The 14701-nt window shown below is 46.9% G+C and overlaps 1 protein-coding gene across 2 annotated transcripts in view; it reads left to right on the forward strand.

Annotated features, from left to right (window-relative positions):
- PODNL1 (podocan like 1) overlaps positions 1-14701 on the forward strand; it is a 173291-nt gene that overhangs the window by 17231 nt on the left and 141359 nt on the right. The window contains exon 2 of one of the 2 annotated variants that reach the window (XM_085600486.1): positions 11886-12134. In XM_085600486.1, the coding sequence (XP_085456612.1) occupies positions 11886-12134 (249 nt within the window). The remainder of the gene's footprint in view (positions 1-11885; positions 12135-14701) is intronic. The other variant, XM_085600487.1, reaches the window with a different exon arrangement.

Here is a 14701-nt window from a genome sequence, read left to right on the forward strand (position 1 = left end):
ATGCTATTGTATGCTCACGCAGGTCCTTGAGAATTGATTAATTTTATACCAAGATATGCACTTTGCACTTTAAAACATGATTTGCACTAACCTAATGTGTTATAACGCACTTGTCTTGTCTTCATAATACCTATATTTATCCTTTGCTATACACTGCTATATATTGTATCTAAGGTGGTTTTATGCATTGTACAGTATAAAGGTCATTTGAGTTTTCATTGCTGTTTTTATAAATTATATTTGTAAATGATAAGTTGTGGCCCAAAATTGTAGTATCATATGTGTATTTTTAAATTTATTTTGTGCTTTTATGGATGGTTTTTGAAATCCGAATAAAGTCTATTTGAATTGAATTTGATTACCCAAATGTGGATTTTATACAGTAAATCCACCAAACCGATTTCATCCAAAATCAGTATAGCACAGGTCATTAATATCTGTATACGAATACAAGTCATGTCACTGAATTCCTTAATTCTAACAATTAGTAATCTAAGATAAAATATTGAATCTTACCCCGACGTCGGTTTATAAGAATGAAGGTAAGAATTGCATTGAGTAATGTTACACTTGTGGATTGCCATGGTGATGGCTATCTATAATCTTTTCAGGCTAGGATTAGGAGATTAGTTGTGCGTATGCATGAGTTGCATTTTTTGTTTGGACTAAATATGATTCTTCTCTACGGCATCATATTGACATGTACACTTTTAGTCAATTTTATATACACTGGCTTGAATGTTTTCTCTGCACTTCTATACTGGGACAATAGATTCGCTTGCACATCAGATTCTGGAATGTTGGTTTTGCACTTGGTGGATTTACTGTATAAAAACCCACATTAGGGTTTTGAGACTGTGGCACATGGGGGTGAGGGGTCAGAGGACTGGACAGTATGCTTACTGGGTGTGCATCTGGCGTCCTCTATAGGAGCTGGGGCCCCAGCCATGAAAGGAATGTGAAGCTTGCTGGCATGGGCGGTGGGCCAAGGTTGGTATTGTGGACGCCCATGAGAGCCTTGGCCGCTGCCACGGAAGGGGTGAAGGACTGTTGCCGTTGCAGGAAACCCAGGAAAGGCCCAGGGATCTGGACTTGACTCAGCCCTCTTTGAAGTGCTTAAGCGCTGTGTCAGCCTTGTCTCCAAAGAGGCAGAAGCTGTCAAAGGGTATGTCTATCAGAGACAACTGTACATCCCCTGAAAACCCAATGGACATCAAGCAGGTGTGGCAGTGGAGTGCCACTGCAGAAGCCAAGACCCTGCCTAGTGAGTCAGTAGTGTTCAGCCCACACCGAATGGTGTACTTCGCTGTGTTCTGGTCATCAACCAATGCCTGGTTGAGAAGAACAAGTTACTTACCTTCGGTAACGCTTTTTCTGGTGGATACAGTATCTGCCTGTGGATTCCTCACCTTGTGAATATCCCCTGCGCCAGCATTCCACAGAACTTTTTTCCCCGGCTCTCTACGCCGACGTGGTCGATGTCATAATGCATCGGCTCCGCTCGCGACTCCGTATGACGTCACCGGAGCCATAAGACAGCCACGTCGGCGTGATGACGTCAGTTCCACCCATTTTTTCCGTGCCTCCGAGGCGCACAGGTGGCCCAACAACAGATTCAAAGTATACACAGTATACAATATACAACCAAATATACACAGTACATAAACAAAAGGAAAGCTAAACAAAATAAGCATTTCCTACAAATGTACCAGAAAGCATAACAACATCTCAAACAAGACACCTTTTAAGGTATACAAAGGTGGACAACGGGGAGGCGGGTGGGCCAGTGAGGAATCCATAGGCAGATACTGTATCCACCAGAAAAAGCGTTACCGAAGGTAAGTAACTTGTTCTTCTGATGGATACATCTGCCAGTGGATTCCTCACCTTGTGAATAGATTCCCACAGCAGTCCTCACTCCCGGAGGAGGGTGTCCACCTTCCTATACCAGAAAGTCTTGCAAGACAGAGCGCGCGAAGTGGCCCTCCCTCCTCATCTCAGAGTCCAAGCAATAATGCTTTGCGAAAGTATGGAGGGAGGCCCAAGTCGCGGCTTTACAAATATCTGCCACAGGAACACCCCGGGCCAGAGCAGATGTAGACGATTTAGCTCTAGTTGAATGAGCCCTAATACCCTCAGGAGGAACCTTACCAGCCAGGGCATAGCAGATCTTTATGGCAAGGATGATCCATCTTGATAGAGTGCGCTTGTGCACCGCTCTTCCTTTGGAATGTCCAACATAACCCACGAAGAGCTGATCGTCCAGACGAAAGTCCTTCGTTCTGTCCAAGTAAAAGCTCACAGCTCTCTTTGGGTCCAGGCGATGAAGTCTTTCCTCCTCTTTGGAGGGATGAGGAGGAGGATAAAAAACAGGGAGAGTAATAGACTGCCCCAAATGAAACGGAGTAACAACTTTGGGCAGGAAAGCAGCCCTGGTCCTGAGTACCATCCTTTCAGCATGTAATTTTAGAAAAGGGGGTTTAGAACTAAGAGCTTGAAGCTCACTCACCCTCCTTGCCGAGGTTATGGCTACAAGAAAGACCGTCTTAAAGGACAACAGCCACAGAGGACAACTATGAAGAGGCTCAAACGGGGACCCCATCAGAAAAGTTAAGACAAGATTAAGGTCCCACTGTGGCATTACAAAAGGAGTAGGAGGAAACTTGTTTGTAAGGCCTTTGATAAACCTCAGTACAACCGGAGATTTAAATAATGACGGTTGATCAGGTAGACATAGAAAAGCCGATAAGGCCGAAAGATAGCCCTTGACCGTGGCCACAGCACAGCCCTGCTGAGCCAAGGAAAGAGCAAACTGGAGCACCTCAGAAAGATGGGCTTTTAAAGGGTCAATGGATCTCTCTCCACACCATTTTACAAACTTGGACCACCTGTAGGAGTAAATGGACTTGGTGAAGTGTCGCCTGGCCAATAAAATAACATCCACCACATCAGGCGGGAGAGAGAAAGAACTCAGGTTGCCCCGTTCAATCTCCAGGCATGAAGGTGTAAGCTCTGGAGGTGGGGGTGTAGAACCTGCCCCTCCGACTGTGAGAGGAGGTCTGCCCTCAGAGGGAGATGGAGCGGAGGGCACGAGGAGAGGTGGAGAAGATCTGTGTACCACACCCTTCTTGGCCAATCCGGGGCGATCAATATAACTTGGGCCCGGTCTTGGCGAATCTTCCTCAGAACCCGAGGAATCAAGGGTATGGGAGGAAACCCGTAAGGGAGTTGTGAGCCCCAACTCAACTGGCAGTTCGGGCTGGACTGTTCCCATGAGGCACAGGGTCAGACTGATTTGTATATGGCCATGTCTGAACTGGGGTGGCAGAGTGGGCTAAAGAATGGTGATGGATCCAACCCAGATCTGTTGACTGGGTGTGAGTGTTTGATTGTTTCTGATGCTCCGTCCATCACCACCCCCTTTTGTACTGCTTTGTTCGCCATAAGTTGGCAGGGTATGCTCAGACGTGAGTCCCTTGCTCACTTTGCCACTGGAGTCAAGCAAGCCTGGCTGAAGACGGCTGAAATGCCAGAAACCGGTCCTAGGAAGCTTGTTTCTGGTCCAGGGAAGGCATGGCTCGGCAGTTCGGGCTGGACTGTTCCCATGAGGCACAGGGTCAGACTGATTTGCATATGGCCATGTCTGAACTGGGGTGGCAGAGTGGGCTAAAGAACGGTGATGGATCAAACCCAGATCTGTTGACTGGGTGGGAGTGTTTGATTGGTTCTGATGCTCCGTCCATCACCACCCCCTTTTGTACTGCCAACTCAACTGAAAAGCGTCCCCCAATGCCCCGTGCATCGGAAACTGGAGACTGCAGAACGACGGGCAGTGCGCGTTCTCGCGGGTGGCGAACAGGTCCACCCGAGGGGTCCCCCACGTCCGAAAGACGTAACGAACCACCTCCGGATGGAGCCTCCACTCGTGGTCGGCGGAGAACTGCCGACTGAGACTGTCCGCACGCACGTTCAGCACCCCGGCCAGATGATTTGCCATCAGACAAATCCGATGGACCTGAGCCCAGGACCAAAGACGCAGGGCCTCCCTGCAGAGACAATGCAACCCTACTCCTCCCTGCTTGTTCACCTACCACATCGCGGTAGTGTTGTCTGTCAGGACTTGAACAGACTGACAGCGAAGGGAAGGGAGGAAGGCCTTGAGTGCCAAACGAATCGCCCGCAATTCCAAAAGGTTGATGTGAAGCAACCTCTCCTCTGGAGACCAAAGACCCTTGATCTCCAGATCCCCCAGATGAGCACCCCACCCTAAGGTGGAGGCATCCGTTATCACTGTGGCCACTGATGGAGGCAGATGGAAGGGCTTTCCTTGAGACAGATTGCCCTCCACGCTCCACCAAGATAGATCCGCTGCAGCTTCTCTGAAGATCCTGATCGACTCCCTGAGATCTCCGTTGTGCTGATACCACTGCCTGCGGAGGCACCACTGGAGCACCCTCATGTGCCAGCGTGCATGGTTGACCAACAGAATGCAGGAGGCGAACAGACCGAGCAGGCGAAGGACCTTCAGAACTGGAACAACCGCTCCATTGTGGAATAAAGGGACCATCTCCTGAATGTCGAGAATTCTTTGTGGTGGAGAAAATGCTCGACACACAGTAGTGTCCAGTACCGCCCCTATGAACAGGTTGCGTCGAGAGGGCACCAGGTGAGATTTGGGCACGTTTATCGAAAAACCCAATTCGAATAACAGCTGAGATGTTACCTGCAGATGACGCTGCACCATCTCTGGGGACTCTGCCTTCAGAAGCCAGTCGTCCAGGTAGGGGAAAACCGGAATCCCCGACCTCCTAAGATGGGCCGCTACCACTGCCATCACCTTCGTGAAGTCTCGAGGTGCGGTAGTAAGACCAAACGGGAGGACCGCAAACTGGTAATGTTGCGACCCAACCGTAAAACGGAGATACTTCCTGTGCGACTTCAGGATTGGGACATGGAAGTACGTGTCCTGCAAGTCGAGCGACACCATCCAGTCTCCTTGCTGCAACGCTTGAAGAACCTGCGCAAGGGTCAGCATCTTGAATTTCTCCTGTTTCAGGTAAAAGTTCAAGACTCTGAGGTCCAGTATCGGACGCAATCTGCCGTCCTTCTTGGGAATCAGGAAATACCGGGAGTAGCATTCCTGACCCCTTTCCTGCTCCGGAACCACCTCTATCGCACCTTTTTGAAGCAAAGCTAGCACCTCCTTCTGCAGAAGAAGCAGATGGTCTTCCGAGCAGTAACTTTGGCAAGGAGGGTAAGGGGGAGGAAACTCCCGAAAGGGAAGGGCGTACCCAGTCTCCACGAGGGTTAAAACCCAAAGGTCGGTTGTAACAGATTTCCAACCCCGCAGAAAGTGGGACACCCGACCCCCCACAGGTCTTACATGATCCAGGATGGGGGATCTAGGGCTGCTTCCCTGAAGCTTCATTGGTCGCAGAGGAGGCAGAAGATGAAGAGGGGTTGCGGCCAGAACCTCTCCGACCTCTTTGTCTCCCTCTATAGGACCTATAGAGGGGATTCTGCTGTTGTTACTGCTGCTGCTGCTGAGGCTGCCGGTAGGAGCGAAACGCAGACCTCCCGAAACCCCTGAATTTCTTAAGTCCAAATCCTTTAGCAGGAGCCTGCAGACCTAAAGATTTAGCTGTTACCCTACTCTCCTTAAATCTCTGTAGGGCAGAGTCAGCCTTCTCACCAAAAAGTTTTTGTCCGTCAAAGGGCAAATCCACCAATGTGGCCTGAACGTCCGTAGAGAAGCCAGACGAACGAAGCCACGCCTGCCTCCTAGTGGGTATAGACGACCCCATTATTCTCGCCACTGAATCAGCCATATCAAGGCCTGACTGAATCACTTGTCTCGCAGCGGCCTGAGTATCTGCGACCACCTCCATAAAGGACGCCTTATCACCGTCTGGCAGCTTAGGGACTAAAGATTTCATCAAGTCCATCAGAGCATGGACATAGCGCCCTAGCAAGCACGTGGCATTAGTGGACTTAGGCGCCATGCTCCCAGATGAAGAGGTTTTCTTAGTGGCTTGATCAACCTTTTTGGACTCCCTGTCCGCAGGAGTCTGAGGGAATGCTCCTGAAGCATGCTTCGAGCATGACGCCTGCACCACTAGACTTTCTGGCGAAGGGTGCGAAGATAGAAAACCTGGATCCCCAGGTGCCACCCTATACCTTCTCGCCACCTGCCTGGAGACCGCTGGTGAAGATAGCGGCTTACGCCAGACTTCCACAATTGGCTCCAAAATAGCCTCATTGAAAGGCAGCAAAGGCTCACTGGTTGAGGTAGGCGAGTGTAACACCTCTGTCAGAAGGTTAGGCTTATACTCCGCAGAGGACAACTGCAAATCCAACAGCTCTGCGGGCTTTTTTATCACCATATGATAGGGAGCCAGTTCCTGCGGCGGAGAGGAGCTAGTAGAAGAATGCTCCCACTCCGGAGTCGTGTCCAGGCCACTAGCCTCCTGAATCCCCTCAAACTCATCAGAGGACGTGTCAACCTCACCTTCCTCCACCTCCACTCTATATCGTTCTTCATCCAAAACCCTTTGGGCCTCTCTTCTTGAGCGGATCCGTGGAACCGGCGTCGCCGGCGCCGTACACGGAGTCGGTGGAGCCAGAGGTGTCGAGGTCGGCGGCGCCGGAGTCGGGGTCGGCGACGCCGGACGCGGCGCCGAGGTAGACGGCAACGGCGTCGAAGAAGGCTCCGAAGAAGGTCGATCCACTCGAAGCTGAGACGGATCCGCAGACGGCGCCGGAAACTGCCACGAAGGCGCCATCGGCAGGAAGGGCATAAACGGGGCCTGAGCGTAATGCTGCGGCACTCCCAGAGTATAGGCCAAAGAACCCACGGGACCAGCAGGTGCACCGGATGGGAAGGCAGCCCATTGGAAGATTCCATACATTGTATTAAAAAAATGTGACGAATCCATACCCGGAACCGGGAACTGTGGATAATGGCCTTGACCTGGATCCATCTGCGGAGTACCTGGTACCGGTGCCGCAGTGTCCTCCACAGGCGCCGCAGGCTCATCGGGCACTAGAGAAGGCTCTTCTCCTTGCTCTTGCTCAGCCTCAGAAGCCGAAGACTCCACTGGAACCGGTGACTGCGCCTGGGACTGGGCCGGAGACTGCGCTGGAGCCCGCTTCGGCGAAGGAGATCCCACAGGAGACTTAGAAGGAGATGGAGAAGGAGATATATCCTTACTTCGGCGTCGAGGCGAAGTCGATCTCGACGCCTTGCTCTTCGAAGACCGGCGCCGAGAGGAATGTTTCCTTTTCCTATGGTGTTTCTTCGACTTCGAAGAATGCGAAGTCGACGACTCCGGCCTCGATCTCTCCTTCTTCCTACCTCTCTTCTCCTTTTTGGCCTTGGCCATGAAGAGCTTCGCCTCCTTTTCTTTCAACGCCTTGGGATTCATCCTCCTACAGCTGGAACAATCTTCCACGTTGTGGTCGGATGAAAGGCACCACAAACAATCATCATGGGGGTCTGTCATAGACATGTGGCCCCCACATTCCCTACAGGGATTAAAACCCGACTTCCTTGTCGAAGACATGACAAATTTTTTCCAATAGTAACACCAAACGACTACAAAGTAGCAGGAGAGTGCTGGAAAAACCGCTGCGCGTCGACGGCGCGGAAAAAAGGGAACAGACGTCATCACGCCGACGTGGCTCTCTTATGGCTCCGGTGACGTCATACGGAGTCGCGAGCGGAGCCGATGCATTATGACGTCGACCACGTCGGCGTAGAGAGCTGGGGAAAAAAGTTCTGTGGAATGCTGGCGCTGGGGATATTCACAAGGTGAGGAATCCACTGGCAAATGTATCCATCAGAATGGCCCAGCTGTCCTCGGGAAGACTGCCCAGCAGTTGCACATCTGGCACAGGTCTTGGGATTGTGGCCCACCCCAGGCACCACAAGTAAACCACGTGTGGGTCAGATACAGACATCTGTCTGTGACATTTGTCACAGTTTTAGCACAATAGGTGTGTTGGAAGACATGTCCTTAAGTCACTGGGAGCAAAGCTAAAAAAAAGATTTGAAAAGAAGTGTTAAACAAATAACCGAGGTACCTCTCTGGATCCATGATATTGGTGCTGAAAGAAACTAAACTGATGTCAGTGCACTGGTGTGGTGCCTATATAGACACCACACACATCACTTGTTCCACACCCCCTTCCGGCATTTAGAGGTATGCCTCAAGGTTTTCCAGATCCAGTCTGACATATAGGTGATATTCTAAGGTGGGATTTTACGTTTAGAAGTCTCTATCAGGAAAGTGGTATATTCAAAGAGGAGTGTTTTATAAAAGGAGGCAGAAGGTGGTGTTTATGTTGATAGTGTTGAACCTCAAAGGCATACACAGCAATATGCCACAAAGTAGAGACTTTTGAATAAGGGACAGTTTTTTCATTGTATATTTAAGAACGCCTAAGTGCATGCAGGTCTTTAAATTGTGAACAAAAATAATCAGTAAATCCAACATTGTCATGATAGCAGATTAAATAAGTTAATGTGCAAGAATAATTTGTGAATATCATTGCCACTTTATGACAGGCTAAGGCATCCAAACAACATGCACTTCCTCATGAAAAAGCCATAAACTAGCAAGTAAAATGTTTTTGTGTCAGCAAAGTAAATACATCAAAGCGCACACACTGACGCTATACTAATAAAATTAGTTATCTATGCGCCATCCCCAAGCACAATGGGGCAATGTAACTATCTAGAGAATGCCAAGATCTTGATGTTAGCATAATTGCAAACCATGAAAATACATCTAATCCAAAGGCCAAATAAAAATTATATAAAACATCCTCTCTCTCTCTATCTTATTGTTAGCGTTTGAAAGAATTGATGACGAGCAGTCTTCCAACTATATAGCTAGAACTAAAAACCGCAGTTTATATCAAGGGATGTAATGGACTTTTCATATTAGCAATGTAACATTCTATTTATACATTTATTATGTATTACAATTCAGTGCCAGTTAATGCAACCCGCATTTGTCTTGTTTATCTGGGGAGCTTTTAAATCTCTCGAGTTATAACTTTTCTATCCTTGTGACACGAATGTTTTTTTCTTTACAACATTTTTTCATTAGTTTAGTTTTAAAATATGCATACCCTGACTTGCCCTTTTACATCTGAATATTTTTTGGAAGTATAAAGATTGGTCTGGAGGTAAGTTTTTAGAATGATCCAGTGCCCTCTATGGGGCAGATATAGGGCTGGGCAGAGTCAGTTGCATGACCGGCTAAGGCTGATATGCCGCTGTCTCGGAATCTGCCCCAGCCCTACCTGCCTCTCCACTGCTTCAGCAAGATTATAATTTTGTAAATTTTAATCCAGATGCTTTTTGGGGAAAGAGTATCTGAGTTTCCCCCTTTCACCGTTGATACAAGCATTCATTAATTCACAATAACAAAAAACACAATACGCCGGCACCTGCCATTCTTCTACACCAACTGGCCACCCGTAACCAATTAACCCTGACCGCATGTCCCCTTCCTTTCTGTTTCCACAGCGGTTTCTGCAACCGGATTTCTACTTCCCTGGATTATCTTTTCTTCTTTGTGCTACCAGGTATCCTCCATTCAATTACCTGGCGCCGCTCTTACTGTTTATTCGTCTCTTCGGGGCCAACTTATTCTGATTATTCTTTCCTTCCTTATCCTATACAGCACTATTTCAAGAATGTGTAACCATCGTCCTGATGATGACCTTTATTTGAATAGGTCGAAACGCCGTCGACTCCACAACGCTATTTGCGATTGTCAGAGGGTCATTCGCAAAATATGAAATTGTGCTTGCATTTGTTTAAATCATATGTTTGACCCTTACAAATGATTGTTTTTACTGTTTTTTTCGCCACCTCACGTTGTTCTCTAATCACTTGTGTCACTGCGCCGTTCAGCCACACCAACACTTCCAGTGCACAATTGGTTGTTATGGTTACTGCAATCTAATTGTATCGTAGTGCTGTTATAACTATGTACAAATAACAACCCTTCCACTCTACCTTGGTCTCCCTCCCCCTTTCTTTCCCCTCCTGTGTGACTGAGACACCTTTTTCCAAACGGTCCTTTACGAATGACATACTGGTTGAGACATTGTGTTTTTTGTTATACAGCTTACCCGGTCTCAACTGGGGTGACGGGTTTACTCCTGTATTTTGTTTCTTGTTACTGAGCAATCGCTGGATTACAAGAGTATATTTTTATATACTGTACACTTTACCGTTAATTTATTCACGGCATGATAGCACAAAGAATATACGAGTTAAGATATTTTTCTAATTATATGAAATAAACATCAGAGTAATAACTTGCATTAAAAGTAATTTACGACTATGACAATTCTGCCTTTTAAAAAATAATTCATACCGTCCTTTCTTAGGTGTCCCAAATCCGAAGAAATTGAATGCACATGTCACATTGTACTAGGAGATTCTAACTATATAGCTATTCCTAATAAGCCAATCTCTAACCGCGAGGCACACTGCTTTTTTCTGGCAATCGCGATGTAGCATTCCACAGAAAAAAAGTGTTTCGTGTCTTTTTCATTTATTCTTAAGTAGGTCAAATAAATAACAGTTTGCATGCCAACAAGAAGCGTCAGCCCGTGGCCTAAAGAGAACAGTAACAGACGAGTTAGGAAGACTCGGTGCCAGACTGGGCCCCTGCTGTCCTGAGCAGCAGAGTCTCTGCCTTTCCTGGCTGTGGATGAGCGACAGGCACGGCCCTAGTTCAGTAAGATTGATGGGGTGTGAGCGTCAGATTTCCCAACTATCATCCTGGTGCAGCATATTAAAATATATGAGCAGCAGTAAATGAGGGGGGCTTAAGAGGCAGGGGAGAGGGGGAGGAGTGCGGACTCTCAGGGGTATTTAAAACACAATATTTTGCAAAATAGGCAATATTTTTGAAGACCCTCAAAACAGAGACGAGAGAGTGCATGTGTGTATGTTTTTGTCTGCAAAAATTCCAAGTGAAATCCGACAGATATCTCACAATACCCGTCTAAAAGCACCTGTACCCAGCTGCTTACTAGATAATACATTGGGGTACACCCCCCCAAGCTAAGCCCCTGGCCTTAGGGCTGCTGATGAACCTCACTCCAGTGCTGTCATTCCCTCTTCTTCCAGCATTGAGTCTAATGCACAGCTCTGCAGTGCTTCCAGTCCTGACCCTCTCCACCCCCTGATATTACAATAGAGAAACCCACACACCATTGTACCAGTGCATCTTGGCGCTGCCCTGCTGCCCCAGCTCTCTCAGTGTCAGTGCTAGGACTCCACATTCTGAATACTCTGTATAAACATGTTCACATTATAGCTCTGTACTGCACATTATGTTGCCGCTCAATTTCATGTATACCCTAACCTCCTCCTCACCCTTTTATTTTCTATATTTTCTCAACTACTGCCCTCCTTTGCCCCTCGTTGCACTCATTCACTTGCATCTTTCATTCGTTCCCTTCCCCCTCTTGCTGCCAATCATCCTACCGTTACTCCTAACCATTGCTTACATCTTTCTGTCTCCATCACGCTTTCTTTCTCTGTTTTATGCTCTTCCTTCCCCCACTCTGTCCGTTTCATCCTCTTTTCTCCTATTTAATACCCTTCTTTGCATTACTTTTCTTTTCCCTTTTCTATCCTCTACCTCTCTTCTTCCCAATATTTATTGTTGCCCTTCTTGTTTTCTGTCTTTCTTTACTACTGCTTTTTCTGTCTTTTTCTTCAATTTGATCCCTTCTCTGTCCCCCTTCCCTTCATTGATGCCCAATCTTGCACCTCACATTATCTCTTCTTTTGCTGTCATCCTTTCCACCCTACTTGCTCACTGTCCTTACTCCCACCACTGTCCTTCCTCCAGCAGATCACCTGTACCAGCCTTCTCATCTTTCTGTTGGAGATCCCTTCGTTTTTGCTGCTTGAAAGCCAGGATGATGAAGACCCACACTGGTTTCCACACCCTGGGACGAGCATCACCCCCAGGAACCACATCACCCGCTGCCCGGCCAACTGCACCTGCGCCCTAGCCGACTCTGTGGACTGCAGCGGTGTGAACCTGCTCACCTTCCCCAGGAACATATCTAACAGCGTGCAGCACCTCTTCCTTCAGGTAGGTAGTCCTTCCGGGTCCATGGGAGGAAGGGAGGTAACTATCCAGTTACATTTAATCTAGAAAGAGTCCTCGTAACACAAGGGTGATTTAACAAAATTCTCATGGAACTGGGGTAAAAAAAATGTAGGTTATAATATCCCTGGTTTGTCACCCGCGACCATACCTACGTACTCTATCCAGTAGATGAACTACCTTTATTGTGTCCCCCGCCATCTTAATCAGTGCTTGAACTATGTACATCTCTTGTCCAACAGCTGCATTTGTCCTGGTCGCAGCTACCAATGCAATATGTCTGAACGTAATAATTGTAACTGTAACTTGCTGTGCCCTTGTATTGTGCTACTGCTGTAAAGCGCTCTGATGCCCTCGGTCCATGTCCACGCTATATAAAATTGCAAAAATAAATAAAAATAAAATCCCACCCATTGCAGAGCCTACCCTCCTGAACAATCATCTGCATTTTCTTGTCACTCACAAGTTCCAAGGATGCAAATGGAGCTGTGACATATCATGCCGAGCGCTCCGTTAAAGAGCCTGTGATTGGCCGTAAGATCTCTTGGCAAAGGCCGTGGTTGGAACGAACGCTGGATCTCAAAGCCTCTTTGGATTAAGAGTAGCCCCTCTTCTAGAAAAGGTCTCCTGTAGCTAGGGTGCAGTGGGCACTAACATATGCATTAAAATTGGGCCCACATCCCTGGCTGATTAATTTAAAAAAATATATTTGTGGTGCGGTGGGCCCCTCATGCTCCTAGGCCCCCAGTGCCACCACACGTGCACTGATGATAGCTATGTCCACGGTCTTAGGCTTCATGGTGATGAGGATGTTTCTCTGAGTATGGCCATAGAACAGTCTGCCCAAAGTGGTGAGTGTGGTAAAGGCAACATTCTTTTTTTTTTGATAAACAAATTTTATTTTCTGTATGGAAAGCAAAATCAAGGATGACATACAACAAATTGATTAACTTGGCATCAATAAAACCTATCACAGAATGTTTGACAATCAATCGCAAGACCCTCCCCCCCTCCCCTACCCCCCTCCCCGGTCCCTCGTACTCCCTCCCCCTTAAAACAAGCCCCTAAGCCATTTCCCCCATATTCTGCGGAATTTTTGGGAGCAAAAAGGCAACATTCTTACCTACTTCTGATTAATGATTGCCTTAGAAAGTTGAAAGTCAAAGAAAAGGTAAGAAGCATTGTCAAAACCAATAGGTCTAACTTTTCCTAAACATGCAATTGCAAAGCTAACAGGTCTGGCTTTTTGTTAAGGGGAGCTTTTGGTTTCATTTGGATCACTTTGTGGTGATGCTCTCAGCTGTAGAAAGAAAATACTGTACAATCCGTATTTGTAAATGTAAATCCGTATTTGTAAAGTGCGAACAATAAAGAAGCAACCTCCTGTGCAACAACAAAATGAAAGCTTAGAGTAGGGCCCCTTTGGTGAACAGACTACATTATCAGACTTAAGCTGTATCCTCAAAGGAGACTGAAATAATGTGGAGTCAGAACATAAAGTTTGTGTTGTAAAAGGCGAACATAAAAGACATGAACAGCAAAACATGAACAGTAGATGCATTGGATAATGGGCTTGTATTTTTGGTGCAGCTGTAAGAATGCTTATGTGCATCCGCATTCCTATTTTGTGAACTAAAAAGCTATAAATCCATCAAAACGTTATCAAGACCGCTAAACTATGGAACCCTCTTACCCGCAACCTCAAATGCTCTGAATATCTGCAATTCAGAAAGGCCCTGAAAACATGGCGTTTCAATCTCTAGCCAAGCCCTGTAATTCTTTTAAACATTATGGTTCCTTTGCAAAAGGCAGTGCCAAGACACCCTCAGGTAATCAAGCGCTATATAAACTTAATAACATAACAAGACAGCAACGTTGAACAAATGAACTTGCACGGATAATTAGTGAATATCCTTGCGCCTGCCACTTCAGAACAGGCCAGTTCAGACCTGGCCATTAGGCTTGATGGAACACCAGCAGTTGCACCCAATTCCCCTCAATTAAACAGATGTTAAGAAGATATATGGAGAGCAGCACTAAAGTGATCGCAGAGAACACCTAGCACATTAAGTGGAGAATGGAACAATAATGCACAGACTCATAACCTGAACTCTGACTATAAACTTGAGTTTTGTGAAATAGATGTATAATGCTTCCTAAGGAGGCACAACGTCCTTCACCAGCAGAATAGCGCAGTCTGCATAACTGACATGAAAATACCAAATAACTTCAAACCATAAAGCACGCTTGCTTCCCTTTCACCCCATTGGAGGAGCTGGAGTATTTGGCGGCATGCATAAATTATATATCCCCCTTTAAACCGCAAAGATCTACAATACAAGATGTCTGAATCTAAACAAAGCAGCCATGGTGCAAGATGACTGAACAAAGCGTACTGGTAGTCATGATTCAACATGGCCGAATTAAGTGTACAGCAACTATCATACAAGATACCCAAACGAAAGGCTTAGTAGCCTTGATGCAATACACCTGAAAGAATTGCTTGGAAGTCATGACACAAGATGGCAAAATGCATGACAGCTATAACAAGC

Source organism: Triturus cristatus, chromosome 4_2 (genome assembly GCF_964204655.1).
Source record: "Triturus cristatus chromosome 4_2, aTriCri1.1, whole genome shotgun sequence".
Taxonomy (NCBI): Eukaryota; Metazoa; Chordata; class Amphibia; order Caudata; family Salamandridae; genus Triturus; species Triturus cristatus.